Raw genomic sequence first — 22,212 nt, forward strand, 5'->3', positions numbered from 1 at the left:
TTTGTGACACACCTGTTCAAGTTTCTTGCCCACTACTGGGCTACCTTTTTCTTACTGATTTGTAAAGAAGAGAGCTGTGTGAAACGGGGCTCCCCAGCAAGTCCTGGCTGCGGAATGGACTGCACATGTAAAGGGCAAAGCTACCAGAGACTTATTAGAGAGACTGTTGTGGGGTGGAAAGCAGAACAAATATAGTAGAGGGCAGGCAGTGCAGGACCCTTGGAGTTCAGGCCCAGCCAGAGTGGTATGACCTCATTAACACCTTGTTAATATCTTAGGCTTCTGCTGAGACACCAGAAAGGATAAACTTTAGAATCAAGGACCATACCCTAGGTAGAGTAGGGCCTATTCTACTTAGACCCACCATGAACAAAGCCTAAAACCAAGCCCTGACAAAAATTTGCAGAGGGGATAATTTGGAGATTGAGTCCTGCCAGGTGAAAGGAGCTTGGGAAACAACTTGGTTTCTAATATTCTTCCCTAATAAAGCACAAAATCAAGCTTACACAAATTCAAGGTAATTGAATGGCCTACTAACACAAAAATGAACTATTTTAGAGAAAGATAAAATTATCCAGAATCTCGATATTGTATCACCCACAACATATAGTATACAGTTTTTAAAAAATTAGACATACATAGAAACAGGAAAATATGGTTCATATTTAAAAAAAACAAAACAAAAAAAAGTAGTCAATAGAAACCAATTTAGAGATAGTCTAGATATTGGATTTAGCAGACAGAGAATATAATGCAAAAGAGAGAGTGAGAGAAATCTTTTCTTGCTCCAAGTTCATAAATATATTCCCCTATGTTATCTTGCAGAACTCTGTTATCCAGTACAGTAGCCACTAGTCACATGTGGCTATTTAATTTGAAGTTTAAATTAGTTGAAAGGAAATTAAAATTAAAAAGTCACTTCCTCATTGGCATTGGCCACTTTTCAAGTGCTCAGTAGCCACTTGCAACTTATGGGTACCATATCGGACAGTGTTGACATAGAACATTTCCATCATCACAGGAAGTTCTATTGAACAGTGCTGTTCTAGAAACTTTATTGTTATTCCTGTCACATTTAAACCTAGAATTGAATTTTGTGCTTGTTATAAGGTAGGGGTTAAGTTTCTTTGTTCCCACATAGTTCTCTATTAACCTAATATCAATTTTTGGAAAGATTGTTCTTTCCCCATTGCTCTCTAGTGTCATCTTTGTCATAATGAAGTGCCCTTATGTGCATGGATGTTTCTAAATTTTCTCATCTAGCCTATTTGTCTATCTCTGTGCCAACACCAAATTGTCTTAAGTATTCTAGTGTTAGCTAAGTTTTGGTGTTTAGTAGAATAAATACTCCCCTTATTGGGATTTTGATTAGAATTTTATGAATCTATAGATCAGTTCAATAATTAACTTTTTTTGTAATAGTGAGTCTTCCAAATCATTATTATTATATCTCTCTTCATTTACTTAGGTCCTAATGTCTCTCTAAATTTCTTTTCTGCAAAAATACCCTCTATTTATTTGTTAGATTTATTCCCAGGTATTTGATGCTTTCTGAAGTATTGTAATTGGTAACTTTAAAAATCTTATTTTCTGTTGGTTGGCTTGTAGGAAGTATACTTGGTTTTTGAAAATGATTGAAATACAGCTGTCTTATATCCAGCAACCTTATTAAACTCACCTACTTATTTATCCATAGATACTTTGGCCTCTCTGCATACATCTCATATCGGTTGTAACTAATGACAAATAGATGGAGAAAAATACATTTAATAAAATTCAACATTGAGATGATCATATGTTTTTCTCTTTTAAACTGCTAATTTGGTGAATTACGTTTGTTGATTATAAAATGTTAAACTACCTTGCATTCCTGTACTAAACGCATTTTGTCAGTGATTTATTATACTTTTTATATATCACTGAATTCAGTTTGCTTACATTTTGTTTAGGATTTTTTGCAGTTAGGTTCATGAATGAGATTATAATTTTTTTTTATCTTGTCCTGCCATTTCAATTTTTTAAAAATCTTTATTGGAGTATAATTGCTTCACAATACTGTGTTAGTTTCTGTTGTACAACAAAGTGAATCAGCCATATACATACATATATCCCCGTATCCCCTCCCTCTTGAGCCTCCCTCCCACCCTCCTTATCCCACCTCTCTAGGTCATTGCAAAGCACCGAGCTGATCTCCCTGTGCCATGCTGCTCCTTCCCACTAGCTATCTATTTTACATCCGGTAGTGTATATATGTCGATGCTACTCTCACTTCGCCCCAGCTTCCCCCTCCCCCTCCCCCCTCCCTCCCCGTGTCCTCAAGTCCATTCTGTATGTCTACATCTTTATTCCTGCCCTGCCACTAGGTTCATCAGTACCTTTTTTTTTTTTTAGATTCCATATATATGTGTTAGCATACGGTATTTGTTTTTCTGTTTCTGACTTACTTCACTCTGTATGCCAGACTATAGGTCCATCCACCTCACTACAAATAACTCAATTTTGTTTCTTTTTATGGCTGAGTAATTTTCCATTGTACATATGTGCCACATCTTCTTTATCCATTCATCTGTTGATGGATACTTAGGTTGCTTCCACGTCCTGGCTGTTGTAAATAGAGCTGCAATGAACATTGTGGTACATGACTCTTTTTGAATTATGGTTTTCTCTGGATATATGCCCAGTAGTGGGATTGCTGGGTCATATGGTAGTTCTACTTTTAGTTTTTTAAGGAACCTCCATACTGTTCTCCATAGTGGCTGTATCAATTTATGTTCCCGCAAACAGTGCAGGAGGTTTCCCTTTTCACCACACCCTTTCCAGCATTTATTGTTTCTAGATTTTTTGATAATGGCCATTCTGACCGGTGTGAGGTGATACCTCATTGTAGTTTTGATTTGCATTTCTCTAATAATTAGTGATGTTGAGCATCTTTACTGCCATTTCAATTTTAGTGTCAAGGTTTTGCTAGTCTCAGCAACTTCTGAAGTGTTTCCTCTTTTTCTATTATTGGAAAAGTTTATGTAAGTTTAGTGGTTTGGGGCTTTTGTTTTTCCCTAAATATTTGGTAGAATTCACTGATGAAGCCATGTAGTTTTCTTTGTGATATGAATTCAATTTCTTTAATAGTTATAAAATTATTCAAATTTTCTACTTAATATTGTGTCAGTTTAAGAAATTATACCTTTCTAGAATTTGTCCACTCCATCTCAGTTTTCAAATTTATGGTAATAAGTTCTTCATTGTATGATTTTATTAGGTCTCCAAGGTTAAGTCATTGTATCATTCCAGATATTGATTTTCTGTATCTTCTTTCTCATTTTTTTCCTTGAATAATTTCACCAGTAGCTCTTTAATAAATGCTTATTTTTTATTTCATCAATTTTTGATTTTATCTTAATTTTTTTCTATTCTGTTTTCTTGAGTGAAGTCACTTTGCTTTCATTTTTCTAACTTTTTAATATGAATGCTTACATCCTTGATTTTTAGCTTTTCTTCCCTAATACATGCATTTTAAGGCTATTTATGTCCTTTTAAACACAGATTTAGCTGCATTCCATACATTCTGGATTTTCATTATTATTGAATTTAAGATATTTTCTAGTTTCCAGAGTTATTTAGAAGGACATTTCTTAATCTACAAACTGTGGAAGATCCTCTAGTTCTTTTTTTTTTAATTCCTAACTAAATTGCATAAATGTGGTCATAAGGATATACTATGATTTCAGTATTTTCAAATTTGTTGACCCAATTTTTGGTGAACTATTTTCTGTAATTCTTGAGTGTAGTGTTTTATATATGTCAACTAGATCAATTCTGTTAATTGTGTGTTTCACATCTTCTATTCCTTACTCATTTTTGTCAGCTTGTTCTATCAGTTACTGAGAGAGGTGTGTTAAGATCCTACACAATTATTTTAAATTTGTCTATTTCTCCCTTTTATTTCTGTCAATATTTTCTTTATATATTTTAAGACTGTGTAATTAGGTGCACATAAATCTAGAATTGTAGTATCGACTAATGAATTGAACCTTTCATCTGTAGGAAGTATTATTTTTTTTTTCTGGTAATGCTTTTTTGCCTTAAAGCCTATTAGTTGCACCAGCTTTCTCTTCATTTGTGTTGGCATGGTATATCTTTTTGCATTTTTTTACTTTCAGACTTTCTTTAGGTACACCTCTTATAAGTAGCATATCATTTTTTCTTTAATTCAGTCTGATAATCTTTGTGTTTTAATTGGAGTATTTAGTCCATTTGCAGTTAATGTAATTATTGATAAATTTGAGTCTAGATCTACCACCTTACTATTGGTTTTTATTTTTTTCCAGTCCAGTCTATCCTTTTTCTCTTCTTCCTTACCTTCTTCTGGATTAAGGATTTTTTACTACTCTTTTTTCCCCCTTTATTAACTTGGTAGTTTTAGTCTCTTTTACTATTTAGTGGTTACCCTAGAAAGTACAGAATGTACACTTCACTTATTAACATCTATTATAAATTAGAACTTTTACCTCTTCCAGGACTGTCCAAGGTCCTTAGAACCCTTTCACTCCATTTAAGCCTCTACCATACTTTGTGCTATTATTGTCATATATTTTAAACTGCCCAAGACACATTTTTATTGTTATTTAACACAGTCAATATTCATTTAGATTCACTCTCATATTTCCATTTTGTTGCTCTTCATTCTTTCCTTAATCATCAGTCTTCCATCTGTGATCCTTTTTCTTCTGTCTAAAGAGCACCCTTGAGAGAGAGAGAGAGAGTCAGTGTGTGTGTGGTGTCTGTGTGTGTGTGTGTGTGTGTGTGTGTGTGTGTGTGTGTGTGTGTTTTGTGTAGGTCGGCTTACAACAAATTCTCTTGTTTCGGGTTTGTTTTTTTACTTTGGTCTGAAAATGTCTTCATTTGACCTTTGTTTTTGTTTTGTTTTGTTTATTTGAAAATACCATCTTCTTCTGGCCTCCATTGTTTCAACCGAGAAGTCAGCTCTCAAATTTAAAAGCTTGCTGCATTTAAGATTTTCTCTTTGTCTTTGGTTTCAGCAGCTTAACTAGGTGGCAAGTTTTTAAAATTTTATGCTGAATGGATAAAGAAGATGTGATATATATATATATATATATACACACACAATGGGATATTACTCAGCCATAAAAGAAAATGAAATTTTGCCATTTGCAGCAACATGGATAGACCTAGAGAATATTATGCTTAGTGAAATAAGTCAGACAAAGACAAATACTGTATTATATCACTTATATGTGGAATCTAAAAAATAATACAAATGAATGTATATACAAAACAGAAACAGACTCACAGATATAGAAAACAAACTAGTGGTTACCAAAAGGAAGAGGGAAGTGGAGAGAGGCCAAATTAGGGGTATGGAACTAAGAAATACAAACTACTATGTATAAAATAGATAAGCAACAAGGATATATTTTACAGCACAGGGAATTAGAGCCATTATTTTGTAATAACTTTTAGTGGAATATAATCTGTAAAAATACTGAATCACTATGCTGTATACCTGAAACTCATATAATACTGTAAATCAACTATACTTCAGTTTGAAAAATAAAAATAAATAAAAAGTAATTCAAAATGTAAAAAATAAATAAATAAATTTATTCTGCTTGAGGTTTATAGGACTTCTTGAATCTGTGGCTTGATGTCTCTCATCCGTTTCAGAAAATTCTTAGCCAATATCCCTTCGAAGCTCATGCTCTGTTTTCTCTATTTCTCTCTCCTTCAGTAACTCTAACCGTATATGTTATACTTTCACACTGTCCTATGTCTCTTACTCTCTGTTCTGAATTTTCTATCCTTCTGCCTTTCTCTACTTCAAACTGGATATTTTACCTAGCCTCTCTTCCAACTCACTATTTCAGTTTTCAGCTCTATCTAATATGCTGTTAAACTCATCTATGAGTTATTAATTTCAATTATTATATTCTTAAGTTATAAAATTTTTATTTGATGCTTTTTCATAGTTTCCAAATTTCTGTGGAAATGCTTGATCTTGTATTTTATTTTTTTGAACTATTAAAAATAGTTATTTAAAGTCTGTATCTCCTAACCCCTTTATCTGGATCCCTGTGTGTCTCTTTATATTTGTGATATTCATTCATATTTTCTTATTTCCTTATGTGTTCAGTTATTTTTGACTGAGTGCTCAACATAGTATATTAAAAGTTGTAGAGATAACTTAAGCTTCAAATGATGTCCTTTTCCTCCAGAAAGAACTTATGTTTTTTCTTAGGAGTCTAGGGATACTTAATCTAGTTTCAAGAATTGAGATCATTTAAAGCTGGGTTTTAGTCCCTCAGAATACAATTCCATTTCTTCCTTCCTTCCTCCCTTCCTTCCTTCCTCTCTCCCTTCCTTCCTTCCTTCCTTCCTTCCTCCCTCCCTCCCTCCCTCCATCCCTTCCTTCCTTCCTTCCACAGTTCCATTTCTAATTTACACTGCTCTTAGGTGTAACTCTCAGAGTTCCCAGCTAAAGTCTGGGGTTTTCTACAAGACCAACCACCTTAGAGCAGGCCTCGAACTCATATTTTTTTCTTCCTAGATCCATGAGGCTGTCAGTAACTTTTTAGCCCCTTAGCTACCTTTTCTGAAATCAGCAGACATACCCCTAAGGAAAAGTGTCCCCACATATCAGGCTTGCTCCTCTGGGCTTCCTTCTCATCCTATATCATGGTTCCAGAATTCTGGATTACCTTCTTGGCCCTCTGCCGCCTTCAGATAGATTTTCCACCCCAGATTTTCTGCTTTTTCAACCAGAATATTAATCCAAATTACCTAGTGTACCTTTACTATAAGAAGAAAGCCTTCTTTTAGTTTCTTAACCTATTTTTCTGGATAGCAGGTATTCCAAGCATGCTCAGTTTCAAGAAGGAAAGTGTAGCACCCATTTAGATGATGCTGATTTTGCACATCTTATGATTCATGTTATAAACCCTGAGAAGCCCTTCCAAGTACGTCTCTTTGTACAAACTCTGAGAGATACAGAGACCGTGAATCTTACCAGGTATTAAATAAAATGGAATTTAAAATTAAAAGCAGAGCTTGTGGGTTGGTGGACAAATGAAGGTGCTGCCCCCCCAATTAATTAATTAAATTCAAGCAAAGAAAAACTTTAATTAATTATTGGGTAGAATATTATTAACTAAAGCAAATGTCATGAACAGGGGAAGGAGAAAAGCACAAAATGGCCTGAAAGGACCAGGGCTAGTACAGTCAGATACACAGTGGTTCTTCACCTGATGCAGGACCCCACTGACCTAGGGGATAGATGAGAATGTTTGTGGGGGCCTCATAGTATTAATGGACCTTAATCCATAGTATTAATTGATGCTAAATGCAAGGAGAGGGGCATTCTGAAGAACAGAGAATTCTCTTGCCCTTCATGCCAGTAGTATGAAAAAAATGTAGAGATAATTTAAGTTTCTGGTGTTATCTTTCTCCAGAGAGCATTTATCTTTGCTTCTGCAGCCAGGCACTGGTAGAGCAAGAAGATTTGTATAAAGTTATTGTATTACGTAGAGTAGACTAAGAATCCCAAAATTCTGAGACTTATGAAGAAATTCGTTTCTCATTCACATAGCAATCTAGGACAGTTTGCATAATAATCTAGGACAGTTGTTCACAGTTTGGACTGCTCTTTTCCTCACACTGATTTAAGACCTAGGTTGCTTCCACTTTGCAGGTCTTCTGTCTCCTGGGACCTTGTCATTATATGCCTGGGTGAAGCAGGATGACCATCCAGATTCCAGCTGGCAAGAAGGGAAAGAAAGCATGGAGGGGATATATAGCTGTCTTCCAGGTTCTAGCCTAGAGGTGGCACACCTCACTTTTTCCCCTTCCATTAATGAGAACTTAGTCATGTGGTTACATGTAGCTGAATAGGGGCTAGGACATGTAATCTAGCTAAGTGCCCTGGTAGAACAAGATATAACGTATCTTGGTGGACAGCTGACAAGCTCTATCACAGCTGTAATGAAAAATGTGAGTAGAAAAATAATAAAAGGTAGAATTTAGTTTGAGCAGCTCTCAAGTGCCAGGTCAAGTTTGGACTTTGCCCTATAACTACAAGGAAAGCCAGTAACTGTTTCTGAGCAGGGAAGTGGAATGATTGGAATAATTATTCTGGCAATAATGGGCAAAAATATTGTTATCACAGGAGTCCAGAAGTAAGAAATAAGATAATAAGCAAGTGTGATGGCCGGGGGAAGGGGAAGGAGGAGACAAAATGCACCAATATTGTTAGGGACACACGGAATGTCAGGTATTGACAGCTAACAGGTCTTGAGCACTTTGCATTTATTAACTTATTTAATTCTCAGAAAAATCCTTACTATCCCCATTCTACTAATGAGGAAACTGAGACTTGGGGTGTAGTTGAGATAGAAGCCAAGTCATAGTAAGAGTTAAAGAAAAAGACTCTGACAAGTACAGGTTTCTGGTAACTGACTATACTGCTGAACTGAATGAATAAGCATTTTCAGAACTCTAATGGAAAACTGATGAATTCATAAAAGTGCTAACAAAAGATCAAGATGAAAAAAAATTAATTACATGGGACTGAGTGAACTGATGAGGATGATTATAATTTTTGTGACTTTCTGTTTGAATTTAAAAAAAAAAGAGTTAAAGATACATATGTGATTAGGAAATACAGGCAGCATTTGTAGATTGCTCTGAATAAGTTTGTCCATGAAGGTAGGAAAGAGACAAGACATTAGATGATGGAGAAACATCATCAAGTAACAATAATCGCTCTAACCTTTATTGAGCACTTCCTGTTTGTCGACTGCTGATCTAAGTTCTATATGCAGATTCTCTCATTTAGTCCATTTTATAGGTAAGACGACATAATTTGCCCAAAGTCACAAAGCTAGTAAATGGCAGGGCTGGAAATGTTTTCTTCAAGAGTGGAGCGAGCTATCCATTTGAAATCCAGCTCAGATTCTTCCTCTGTCTAGTCTCACCAGGTGCTCCACCCATACTCTCTCTCTCCCCACCCCCCAACCCTCTCTTTCCCCTACTCTTCTGTGTTCCTCTTAATACATTTTTACTTGTGCCAGACATTTTAGCACTTAATTATTGCCTCGTAGTTTCCTGTATCTTGGCTGTATTTAAGCTTTTTAGGTCAGTGACCATCTTTTCTCCTTTGCCTGTTTTCTTAAGAGTTCCTGGTACAACACCTGGCATGTAGAACACATTTGAAAAATATCTGTTTGTGACTTTGATTATTTTGTTGATTTAAATATTCCAATAAAAAGTTAATCAATTATGTATTTATTTAGATAAGTTTGTATTAATTAGTCACACATGAATCCTTTCATTTGATTCATTTTCTTAAATAGTGTTTCCTAGATTTGCTGCCATTTAGCTATTAACATACTGATAATAGAGGATTTTTTTTCCATGCCTTCTAAACTTCAATATGATAATCTTGTATTAAATGTGTCTGCCACTTTCTTAACAGGTAGATGCTGGCTGGATTGGATTTTGGTCCATAGTTGGAGGCTGTGTTGTTGGAATAGCTATGGCAAGGTGAGAATATTTTACGTTAAACATGTGAGTGGGCAGAACCAAAAAAAGCCCAAAGGGAGACTCCACTCCCCTAGATAAACATTAAAATTGAAGGAAAAGTAAAACAGGCAAAAGTCAGATAAGGGCACTTGTTCAGGCTGTAAGAAAATTCACATGCAGTAGGTAGAATTTGCGGCTACAAGAAACCTTCACAGGAGTAGTCCATCCTAAAATGTTTTTGGAAACTAGAGATGTATTTCCAGTGTAATTAAGCTGACTTTCTCCATATTATTAGAGAACAACATCTACAAATGGGACCCAAGGAAAGAGTATACAGTAATAAAGGCAAATTAATAGTTATTGAGATTAGAAAAGAATTGAAAGGAATCATTCATAAGAGCATCTCTAGAACTTTCCATGAAAAGTCAGTATCCTGATTAGCAGATATTTATTTCTGGTCATTTTTGGCAGGTATGACGCTATAGTTACCACATTTTGATGAAAAATGTCCGTAAAGACTTAGAGTTTCATCAAACTCCCTCTGATCTTAACCATTATGACAACACATTTTTAGAAAGAGACAGAAGAAGGAAAAAGCCTCATTTATTCTAAAAAAAGGAAAGAATGAAAATGTCACTCATGTAGGTAACTACCTATAAAACTACTCTTGGTGTTTCCAGTGAGATAATGTTCATTCACTTTCCAAATCATTTTACCCTGTTTAATCAAAAACAAAATTGGACAGTCAATTTTAGCAGGAATGGAAGAATCTAATTACATATTTGGGGAGATCAAATAAGATATGTGAAGCACCTTGCTATCTAAATATTTAAACACAATTGACACAGGATAATATTATATCTAAACCTTACAGTTTGCCTAGTGTTTCTGGGCTAATGAAAGAATAAATTGTCACTGTAATTTCTAAATCACTTTATCTGAGGTTTTTATAAGTTAGGAAAATATGAGGATAAAATCAAAAAGCTAAAGAAGAATAGGAGCATAGCTATTTGTAGGAAATCACTACACTGATACTAGAATACATTGACCTATCACATTTGATAAGAATCATATCTAATTTTTCTAATTAAATCTCCAAGCCAATGTTAGCGAGTCATCATTTACCAAATCCTTTTCTGAGCACCACATAGGTCAAAGAGGGACATATTATGTATCAGAAATGACATCTCATAGGCTCCTTTCTCTTTATTTTGTTCTACAAACCCTTAATTTTAACTATATGGAAAAGTTAGAATGAGGACATTTCTGTTTTTAAATTGTTGAAATGGAGGTTCTAAAAAGTACTGCCCTTACTCTGGGATCCAAAATCAATTGTAGGTATCTCCTAAGCCTAAAATCAATTTTTAGATTATATTCAAAACAGCCTTTTTGGGATCCCTAGAACAGAATCTCCTTATAGATATGAGTGCTTTGGGTGGTTTTTTTGTGATTATATAACTAAAAGTTATTACTAAATGTAATACTTTGGTCCTAACAGTACACTTTGATGGTATTAGCCCATTTGAAAGGACTAGGTATCTAAAATTGGTAGACCAGAGTAGTCAGTTTATTCTTGTATGATCAGGCCCTGGAAAATTTACTCACTGTTCAACTTCACTCAATTCTGATTGTACCAGAAAACTGTTTTATTCTCTCATACCTGGCCATCTGCCCATCTGACAAGTAAGTTTATGCAGCATAGCAAAATATAAATCAGAAAAGTGGTGAGCATGGAATTATAACAAAGCATTTGGATTTTCTTGAGGGGCATTTCCATCAAGCTGTGGAACCTTTTTCAGAGTACATAAGAATTTTCTGTTTGTGAATTTTCATAGTAGAGAACTAACCAAAGTCACTAGGCAAAGGTGCATCCATTTTTCCCACCAGAAGATGGCATCAGCTCTCATAGGAAGTCGTTTTAGTCTAGATAACACTTTACAAACATGATTAACCACATCACATCAAATAAGTGCAAAATGAAAGATAGTATTGCCAGTCATATAATTACAGTAGAAATTAAAATCAATTTAAAAAACAGAGAAAACATGGTAAATGTTATATTCAGGATGGCATCAGTTTTTCTACAATAGGAACAATTCTGAAAGACAGAGTAAGCTGTGTACAGGCACAGCAAGAGGACTGTGCTTATATAATCAACGGTTCATCAGTAGATGAGGAAAAACAGTTGGCAAATGGAAAACTTTTTGGTCATGACTAAACAATAAGCATCTCAACCAGGAGTTTCATGTTAATTCAAGACAAAGCAGGATTTTTGAGAACTTAAAATGCTGGGAAATATTATACACAAATTTTAGAATAAATTCACTATTCTAGAGCTACGTTTTTGCTCTTACAAAGCTTATAGTCTGATAGGGAAGACAAACAATAAATGCAAAAACGAGAAATTCCAATAGAGTTAAATGCTATGGAGAAAATAGAGTGTGGAGTTGGGATGGGGAGGGCTTCCTCCACAAGCATAGAGAGCCTTCCTGAACTGAGACCCAAATGACCTGAAGAATAAGCAGGAGTAAGTCATATGACGATCTGGGGGTACCAGCATTCCAGGACAGGTGCAAAAGCTACCGTTGCTGTGTGAAACAACCTTAGCATGTAGGAGAAACAGAAACAGGGCTGTGCAGCTGGAGAATAATAAGGCAAAGGGAAAGTGGAGGCAGAGACCAGACCGTATAGGACCCCAAAGGCTCTGGTGTAACCATTTGTATTTGTTCTCTAGGTGAGTTTGAATTTTGGGAGAGCTATCTTTGCAAGTTTACATCAACAAGTTAGCCTATTTTCTAAAACTAGGAAAATATGTGCTCATTATAGGATGTTTGGAAATTATAGAAAAATATATAAAGAAAGTAAAGTGGCAATTAAAAACTCAGAATCCATCCTGTAACTTACAGATCCAGAACAGATATCACATTTTATGTGTTTTGTGAGAGAAAAAAGAACACATTTATCACAAAGCAACATTTATCACACACACACAAACACATAAAATGTATCGGTTTAAAAAAATCAAAAAACTTGCTTTTAAAAGCATTGAAATTTTTTCAAGAAATTATTGTTTAATGAAAATGTGTCATTGATGTAAATGGTATTTTAAAATCCAGCTAGCATTAATAGAACATTGTTTCTTTTCAGGTTTGCAGATTTTATCAGGGGTATGCTGAAACTAATTCTTCTCCTCCTGTTTTCTGGGGCTACACTATCATCCACGTGGTTCACCCTGACCTGTTTGAACAGCATCACACACCTGCCTTTAACCACAGGTGAGCACAGACTGTTTTGAACTTTGAATAAATAGTTTCAGTTTATAGAAGTATATACACACTGACAGTAGGACTTTTTCCATAAGTAATTGTTAAATAATACAAAAAGGTCTCCCTTGTCTAGCCATCAGACCATCATCCCATCTAAAAAGAGCTCAAGAAATAACTAAAAAGATTTCCATTGGATTTTGCATATGGAAATGTATACTCTTTCGCCTAAGCTTATATAGCATGGAAAAGCTTATATTCTTTTAAAAATCATATCAGAGCATAATACAAGTATTTTTAATCTTCTTTATAGCCATTACGTGATTGTTAAACAGGAAGGAAAATGAACAAAGGCAAAAAGCTATGATGTTTCAAGTACACACCAGTAAAATTCTTTGAATGAGCACCTATAGGTTTATTTTATATTTAGCCTTTAAAAATTTTTTTTATTCAATTTATTTAAACTAAAAACAAAAACAAAAACAAAACAGTTCACCATTTCTCCCACCGCCCCCCACCTCTTGCAACCACCAGTCTGTTCTCTGTTTCTGTGAGCTTGGCTTGTTGGGTTTTTTTGTTTGTTTGTTTTTGATTCCATATATAAGAGAGATCATACAATATTTGTCTTTCTCTGTCTGCCTTACTTCACTTAGCATAATATCCTCAAGATCTAAACATGTCACAAATAGCAAGATTTCATTCTTTATGGCTGAGTAATATTCTATTGCATATATATTCCACAATTTCTTTATCCATTCATCCATTGATGGACACTTAGGTTATTTCCATATCTTAGCTATTGTAAATAATGCTGCAGTGAACAAGGGGGGTGTGTAGATATCTTTTTGAGATAGTGATTTCAATTCCTTCAGATAAATGGAATTGCTGGATCATATGGTAGTTCTATTTTTAGTTTTTTGAGGAACCTCCATACTGTTTTCCATAGTGGCTGTGTCAATTTACATTCCCACCAACAGTGTAGGAGGGTTCCCTTTTCTCCACATCCTTGCCAACAATTGTTATTTCTTGTCTTATTGATAATAGCCATTCTGACAGGTGTGAGGTAATATCTCGTTGTGATTTTGATTTGTGTTTCCCTGATGATTAATGATATTGAACTTCTTTTATTTGTCTGTTGGACATCTGTATGTCTTCTTTGGAAAAATGAGTATTCAGATCTTCTGCCCATTTTTTAATTGCATTGTTTGCTTTTTGGTACTGAATTGTATGAATTCTTTGTATATTTTGGATATTAACCCCTTATCAGATATATGGTTTGCAATTTTCTCCCATTCAGTAGGTTGCGTTTTCATTTGTTGATGGTTTCCTTTGCTGTGCAGAAGCTCTTTAGTTTGATGTAGTCCCAGTTGTTCATTTTCACTTTTGTTCTTTCGCTTTTGGTGTCAGATTCAAAAAATTATTGCCAAGACCTATGTCAAGGAACTTACTGCCTATATTTTATTCTAGGAGTTTTATGGTTTCAGGTCTTACATTCAAGTCTCTGATCAATTTTGTGTTAATTTTTGCATACGGTGTAAGATAGTGGTCCAAGTTCATTCTTTTGCATGTGGTTGTCCAGTTTTCCTAATATCATTTATTAAGAGGCTGTCCTTTCCCCATTGCATAGTCCTGGCTTTTCTGTTGTAAATTAATTGACCATAAGTGTGTAGGTTTATTTCTGGGCTCTCTGTTCTGTTCCATTGATCTATGTCTCAGTTTTTATGCCAGTACTATACTATGTTAATTACTATAGCTTTGTAATATTGTTTGAAATCAGGGCGTGTGATGCCTCCGGCTTTGTTCTTTCTCAAGGTTGCTTTAGCTATCCAGGGTCTTTTGTGGTTCCACACAAATTTTGGGATTGTTTGTTCTATTTCTGTGAAAAATGCCATTGGAATTTTGATAGGGATTGCTTTGAATCTGTAGATCGCTTTGGGTAGTATGGACATTTTAACAATAGTAATTCTTCCAATCTATGAGCACAGACTATCTTTCCATTTATTTATGTCTTCTTCAGTTTCTTTAATTAATGTCTTTAAGTTTTCAATATACAGATCTTTCACCTCCTTGGTTAATTTTATTCCTAGGTATTTTATTATTTTGATATAATTGTAAATGGGATTTTTTTTCTTCATTTCTCTTTCAGATAGTTCATTCCTAGTGTAGAGAAATGCAAGATTTTTCTGTTGATTTTGTAGCCTACAATTTTACTGAATTTATTAGTTCCAACAGTTTTTTGATGGAATCTTTAGGATTTTCTGTATATAATATGTCATCTGCAAATAGTGTTAGTTTTGCTTCTTCCTTCCCAGTTTGGATGCCTTGTTTTTTTCTTGCCCAATTGCTGTGACTAGGACTTCCGAATACCACATTGAATAAAAGTGGGGAGAGTGGTTATCCTTGTCTTGTTCCTGATCTTAGAGGAAAAGCTTTCAGCTTTTTACCATTGAGTATGATGTTAATTGTGATCTTGTCATATATGGCCTTTATTATGTTGAGATACATTCCCTTTATACCTGCTGTGTTGAGCATTTTTATCATAAATGGGTGTTGAATTTTGTCAAATGCTTTTTCTCTGTCTATTGGGATGATCACATGATTTTTATCCCTTCATTTTGTTAACGTGGTGTATCACATTGACTGATTTGCAGATGTTGAACCAGCCTTGCGTCCCTGGAATAAATCTCACTTGATCATGGTGTATGATCCTTTTAATGTGTTGTTGAATTTGGTTTGCTGTTTTGTTAAGAATTTTTGCATCTGTATTCATCAGGGATATTGGCCTGTAATTTTCTTTTTTTGTGGCATCCTTATCTGGTTTTGGTATCAGGGTAATGCTGGCCTTGTAAAATGTATTTGGAAGTTTCCCCCTCTTCTGTTTTCTGGAAGAGTTTGAAAAGGATTGGTATTAGTTCACCTCTGAAAGTTTGGTAGAATTCACCAGTGAAGGCTTTTGGTCATGGACCTTTGTTTGTTGAGAGGTTTTTGATTACTGAGCCAATCTCCTCCTAGTAACTTATCTGTTCAAGTTTTCTATTTCATGGCAATTCAGGCTTTGTAGGTTGTATATTTCTAGGAATTTATACATTTCTTCTAGGTTGTCTATTTTGTTGGCATATAATTGTATCATAGTAGTCTCTTGTCCTTTGTGTTTCTGTGGTATCAGTTTTAACATCTCTTTCATTTCTGATTTTATTTATTTGAGTCCGCCCTCTTTTTTTCTTTGTGAGTCTAGCTAAGGAGTATAATATAGGCAGTTTACTTATTATTAGCTCATCCAATTGACCTGAAACATTTATAGCTGCAGTTGTTTTTAACTGTTATTAGTATCATTTGGGGGTCTATATTAGTCTTTCTATGGCTGCTGTTAATAAGTTACCACAAACATAGTGGCTTAAAAAAACACCAATTTATTATCATATATTTCTGTAAGTTAGAAGTCCAACTCGAGTCTCATGAGGCTAAAATCAAAATGTGGGCAGATACTAGGGAAGAATTTGTTTCCTTGCCTTCTCTAACTTCTAGAGGCTGCCCACATTCCTTGGCTTATGGCTCCCTTCATCCATCTGTAAAGCTGGCAACAGCAGGTCAAGTCCTTCTCATATTGCATCTCATATTGCATTGTTCCTTCCTTCCAAGGTCTCATCTTCCTCTGAACTTCATATTCTGCCTCCTTCTTCTACTTTTAAGGATCCTTGTGATTACATTGGGTCTATCCAGGTAATCCAGTATAGTCTCCCAATTTTAAAATCAGCTGATTAGCAACCTTAATTCCATCTGCAGCCTTAATCCTTTTTGCCATGTATGAAAACATATTCACAGTTTCCAGGAATTCACACATGAATATCTTTTGGGGGAAGGAGGGGACATCATTCCACACAGTAATAAGTGTGAAACAGGAAATGAGGGTGGCAGTGTCGTTCTGATTACAAGATTTGAGAAGTTGTGTAGTGCCTGTCAGATGTACACATCCCATTAGTAAGTAATTGTGGTTATTTAAGAATGAAGTAAAAATCTATTTCTTTCAATATATGAGTATTTTTTAATGGCCACTAAATTATTAGGACATATATATATTTATTAAGTTGGTTGGACCTAACCATGTAATTAACAGAATTGTTAGCTATTTCCTTTGGCCTCGAGGCACCACTAAAAAATTACTGAGATACAAAGGGTGCTGAGAAGGAAAGTTTGGAAACCTCTGCTCTGTACCGTCCTGCTGGGATTCCCTCTTTTCAGTGTTTATTGCTTTGCCTATAAATCACAGTTGTCCAGAGTAATCTTTCTTTGGATACTTCGCACTTTTAATATACTAACATTCCTTCATTAGGGTTTTGAGCAATTTTGGCGAGTGTCCTGAGCCAGAATTTTTTATTATTCTGGTATAGTTTCAACTTTAGCAGCTGTACAACATTCTGGTGGAACAGTTTTAGTTTACAACTCTTCTTGTACATAGCATTACACTCAAAATTTTTTTTGTGATACTGTATGTCAAGTATGCATCTGTTAGGTTTCACAAGAATATAGTCGTGAGTACATGATGAACAGATTTGCTCCCTTGAATTAAGTGCAGAATATTCATTATAAGATAGTACGTTCATTAAATTTCATGTATTTGCTATTTAACCTGATAAAATTAACAGTTTTATCTCTGGATGGAGGAGATTTAGTTTTTTACCTCCTTTTATGTCTGGATTTGTAACACTGAATTTGTTTTACTTTTATAATCAGAAAACATATATATATATTTGAAAACTATGCATCTTTTTATTTTATTTTTTTAACATCTTTATTGGAATATAATTGCTTTACAATGGTGTGTTAGTTTCTGCTTTATAACAAAGTGAATCAGCTATACATATACACATATCCCCATATCTCCTCCCTCTTGCGTCTCCCTCCCACCCTCCCTATCCCACCCCTCTAGGTGGTCACAAAGCACTGAGCTGATCTCCCTGTGCTATGCGGCTGCTTCCCACTAGCTATCTGTTTTACATTTGGTCCTATATATAAGTCCATGCCACTCTCTCACTTCGTCCCAGCTTACCCTTCCCCCTCCCCGTGTCCTCAAGTCCATTCTCTACATCTGCGTCTTTATTCCCATCCTGCCCCTAGGTTCTTCAGAACCTTTTTTTTTTTTTAGATTCCATATATATGTGTTAGCATATGGTATTTGTTTTTCTCTTTCTGACTTACTTCACACTGTATGACAGACTCTAGGTCCATCCACCTCACTACAAATAACTCAATTTCGTTTCTTTTTATGGCTGAGTAATATTCCGTTGTACATATGTGCCACATCTTCTTTATCCATGCATCTGTCGATGGACACTTAGGTTGCTTCCATGTCCTGGCCATTGTAAATAGAGCTGCAATGAACGTTGTGGTCCATGACTCTTTTTGAATTATGGTTTTCTCAGGGTATATGCCCAGTAGTGGGATTGCTGGGTCGTATGGTAGTTCTATTTTTAGTTTTTTAGGAACCTCCATACTGTTCTCCATAGTGGCTGTATCAATTTACATTCCCACCAACAGTGCAAGAGGGTTCCCTTTTCTCCACACCCTCTCCAGCATTTATTGTGAAAACTATGCATCTTTTTAAATCTTTAAAGAAAATTGATGTAATTGACCCCGGTCAAGACTGTTTTCCCATTCTGTCCTTAAAAATAATTGTGTTGGACAGAAAGGAAAGCAGAATTCTAAATTAAATCAAGGCTAGAATTGAGAGGTTGAGTTTGAGGTAGACATCTTAACCATTGAATTTATAAATTCTACTGTTTTCGAATGTAAGTCTGTTTATTAATGTCACTTAGAAACTCCTGAAAGATGCATTTTTAAAAATATGTTTATTGGAGTATAATTGCTTTACATTGTTGTGTTAGTTTCTGCTCTATAAAGATGCATTTTTAACTTACAAATACACTGGGTTAAGGACTAGATTTGTTCACATACCTTCTCTGAATTACTATAGTATTTTTTTTCTCTTTCCTGATACCACTTAATAGTTACTTGAGTATATGTCTTATCTCCCTACCAGTCTGAAAATCTGGAGCATGGACTTTTGCCTTTTAAATTCTGACCCCCAACTCCCACCCCAGTACCTAGCATAAGCCCTGAGTAATGAATGAATGAGTGAATGAATGAAGTATATTTTGTCTCCATTTTGAATCTCAGTAGATATGACTTATTGCCAATAATAGTCAGGAAACTTAGCCACTCTGTTATTCAGCACTAGCTGTAAGAAGGCAAAAGGGCATATTTTAATGGAACAAAAGAGAATTTGAATAAATCTGTCACAGATACTCTTACTGCCTTTGTAAAAATCTGACCTAATTCCTTTTAAGTAAAAAAGGTTTCATGAAAGGAAACTTACTACAAAATCTAATTATAGACACATCTAGACCTTTAGGCTGATATTTAAAGTCAGTAATGGCAAATTCATGTTTCTTTTTTTACCAGAGTCATTCTTTTTTTAATCAGGAAAATGTCTAGTCTTTTTCCAGTTTCTAGCAAACTTAGTGTTTCTATTATTACTTTTTATAAATCAGAAGAATTTACATGAAGTGTTTGAAAATATACACATTAATTATAACTGTTGACATAATAAATTAAAAGCTATTAATTTTGTTCAACTCTTGTGTTATAAGTGCTACTACTGCTAGAACCTTCTAATGCAATCTTTCTGTAGTCCACTGATCTTGATATTACTGTTGCCATCTCTATAGAAGAAAAACTGGATCATTCCATTCTATCTAAAGATGTACTATTTTGGTATATGTACTTGCTTACATACATCCTCTTGGAGGCTCTCAGTGGTATGCTTTTATTATTTCTTTAGGGAAACTCAATATTTAATATTGTATTATATCTTCATTAATTGAATTAGCTATAATAGGGCAATAAATAAACTCATGACTAGATAATAGGAGTTTCAAAATCTTGAAGCTTATGCTGTAAACAAAATTATGGAAATACATTATTTACTTTATCTGAGAACTAGATGTCTAGCCATGATAGCCACAATTCACATGTCATTTTTCACCGAATAGATGAATACTTTGAAAATGGCATTTTGAAAAATGTTAGCACTTTGGTGTTGAGTTTGCTGAAACAGTGTAATTTGACTGTTGAACAGAAGATGCTTTGGGAGAGGTTCTTCATCGAATGCAAGTTACTAAGATGCCATGATGGTGATGTCGGAAACAGATAATGGGTGGTGAGAATAAGGGGAGGTGATTAGCTAGATAGAAGCCCCTTGAGGGTGATAGCCGACTACAAGCTGGCTTTAAGTGATAATTGAAGAAAGGAAATATATTTGGTTGTATTGAAAGGCATGTGACATGTATAGGCTAGAGAGTAATCCTCTTAATATATTTTCATGCATTTTGCCTTTGTTAAGATAATTATGTCCCATTTTAATAGCATGCAAAAAATAAAAACATACGCTTGCCCAAAAATGGGGAGAAATGAGAAAATTCAGAAAAGGATGATCATGATTAAAGAAATGCACATTATTAAGGAAATTAGGGATTTTAAGCTTTAAAGAAAGAAGGCTAAGGAGTGAATTATTATTTTCCGTTTTATGAACTAAAAGTGATTACTCGTGTTCATGACTGGTTAAGAGGCAGAAATAGAACATGGATTAAAAGACGAGAATGGATTTGTGAAATGCTCAGAGAAACGCTTCTTACTGAGGTCATGTAATGTTTATCCATGGAGATTTTCAAGAAGAGAAATAAGTCTTCAAGTAGAATTTGTGTTTCTTGAAGGTAGAGGGTTTGACCAGGTGATTAGTCAGTGTTCCATGATTTAATAGTACATTGCCTTCTGCAGAACCATATGTCATTCTTTGGGAGCTTAAAAGTTACTGATAAACCTATACTGCTTAGGATATCTGATTTGCCAACCAATCTCTACTCTGGGCCCACTGTTTCAAAGAATTATTAGTTGTGCTTCATTTCTGCAAGATAATAACTGTGCCTTCCAGCCATAGGGACTCTAAACATAACTGTCAGTCTTTATAGGACTAAACTTTGCCACCAAAGGGGCTAAACAAGGGTCACCCACAAAGTAATAACACGTAGAAAGAAAACCATCACCATTAATGAATATTGCAGCAAAATATGCCCCCTCCTCTTTTGGAACCCCAGTTTCATTACTGCATATTTTATTTTACTTTTTATTTTATTTTATTTTATTTTATTTATTTATTTTTTAAAATTTTATTTATTTATTTATGGCTGTGTTGGGTCTTCATTTCTGTGTGAGGGCTTCCTCTAGTTGCGGCAAGTGGGGGCCACTCTTCATCGCGGTGCGCGGGCCTTCTCACTATCGCGGCCTCTCTTGTTGTGGAGCACAGGCTCCAGACGCGCAGGCTCAGCAATTGTGGCCCACGGGCCTAGTCACTCCGCAGCATGTCGGATCCTCCCAGACCAGGGCTCGAACCCATGTCCCCTGCATTGGCAGGCAGACTCTCAACCACTGCGCCACCAGGGAAGCCCTATTTATTTTTTTTATGGCTGCGTCAGGTCTTAGTTGTGGCACGCGGGATCTTTCATTGCGGTATGCAGACTTCTCTCCAGTTGCGGCATGCGGGTTTTCTCTTCTCTAGTTGAGGAACGCGAGCTCAGTAGTTGTGGCGCGCGGGATTAGTTTATCCGCAGCATGTGGGATCCCAGTTCCCCAATCAGGGATCAAACCCGCGTCCCCTGCATTGGAAGGCAGACTCTTCACCACTGGACCATCAGGGAAGTCCTGTACTGCGTATTTTAATTAGTGATAGACCATGAAGGCCACAGTAGTCATTTTTAGGAAGAAAATGTAAGTCTGAGAAGAAAGGCACAGCTCAATGATATAGAAATGTATATCAGTGTATGTGTATATACATACATATGTATTCTATATATTCAACATGCCCAAAACGTATGAAAAACTCTGTAGTTGTCAGACTTTTGAATGTTTACCGTTTGCCTTTATGTGTATGTCTTTATTTCCAAAAGGAGTATTTTCACTTGCAATATCAAGTTTAATTTAGTTTTTATAAATATTTTTAATAAATGTCTAATCTAATAATTCCCAGTTAACTTTCCTAACTTTTATCATGAAATAAAAATTCAGTCAGTGTGCACAATAATAAAAATTTATCTAATAAAGTGTATTAATGTTATAAACCTACTATTTAGGGAAATTTCTTGATTCTAATCATTAAAATAATTTATGATAAAAATGTATTGTTATTTTATAATCCTTATTTCATATTTATAATGCTTCTTAATAAAACTGTAAAAAAATTTTCTATTATTCTTACCCACTAAGAAGCACCTTTTAGATTTTTTGTAATTACCCTAGTTAAGCTCTTTACTTACATGTATCTAAATTTGTTATTGATCTACTTAAATGAACCTTAGTCATCATCTGA

The 22,212-nt window shown here is 35.0% G+C and overlaps 1 protein-coding gene across 3 annotated transcripts in view; it reads left to right on the forward strand.

The window, feature by feature from the left end:
• Positions 1-22,212, forward strand: part of SLC49A4 (solute carrier family 49 member 4) — a 92,745-nt gene that overhangs the window by 47,720 nt on the left and 22,813 nt on the right. For 2 of the 3 annotated variants that reach the window (XM_061193171.1, XM_061193172.1), the window contains exons 6-7: positions 9,485-9,552; positions 12,679-12,806. In XM_061193171.1, coding sequence (XP_061049154.1) covers positions 9,485-9,552; positions 12,679-12,806 — 196 coding nt within the window. The remainder of the gene's footprint in view (positions 1-9,484; positions 9,553-12,678; positions 12,807-22,212) is intronic. The other variant, XM_061193173.1, reaches the window with a different exon arrangement.

The sequence above is a fragment of the Eubalaena glacialis genome, chromosome 6 (assembly GCF_028564815.1).
Source record: "Eubalaena glacialis isolate mEubGla1 chromosome 6, mEubGla1.1.hap2.+ XY, whole genome shotgun sequence".
NCBI classification, from domain to species: Eukaryota; Metazoa; Chordata; class Mammalia; order Artiodactyla; family Balaenidae; genus Eubalaena; species Eubalaena glacialis.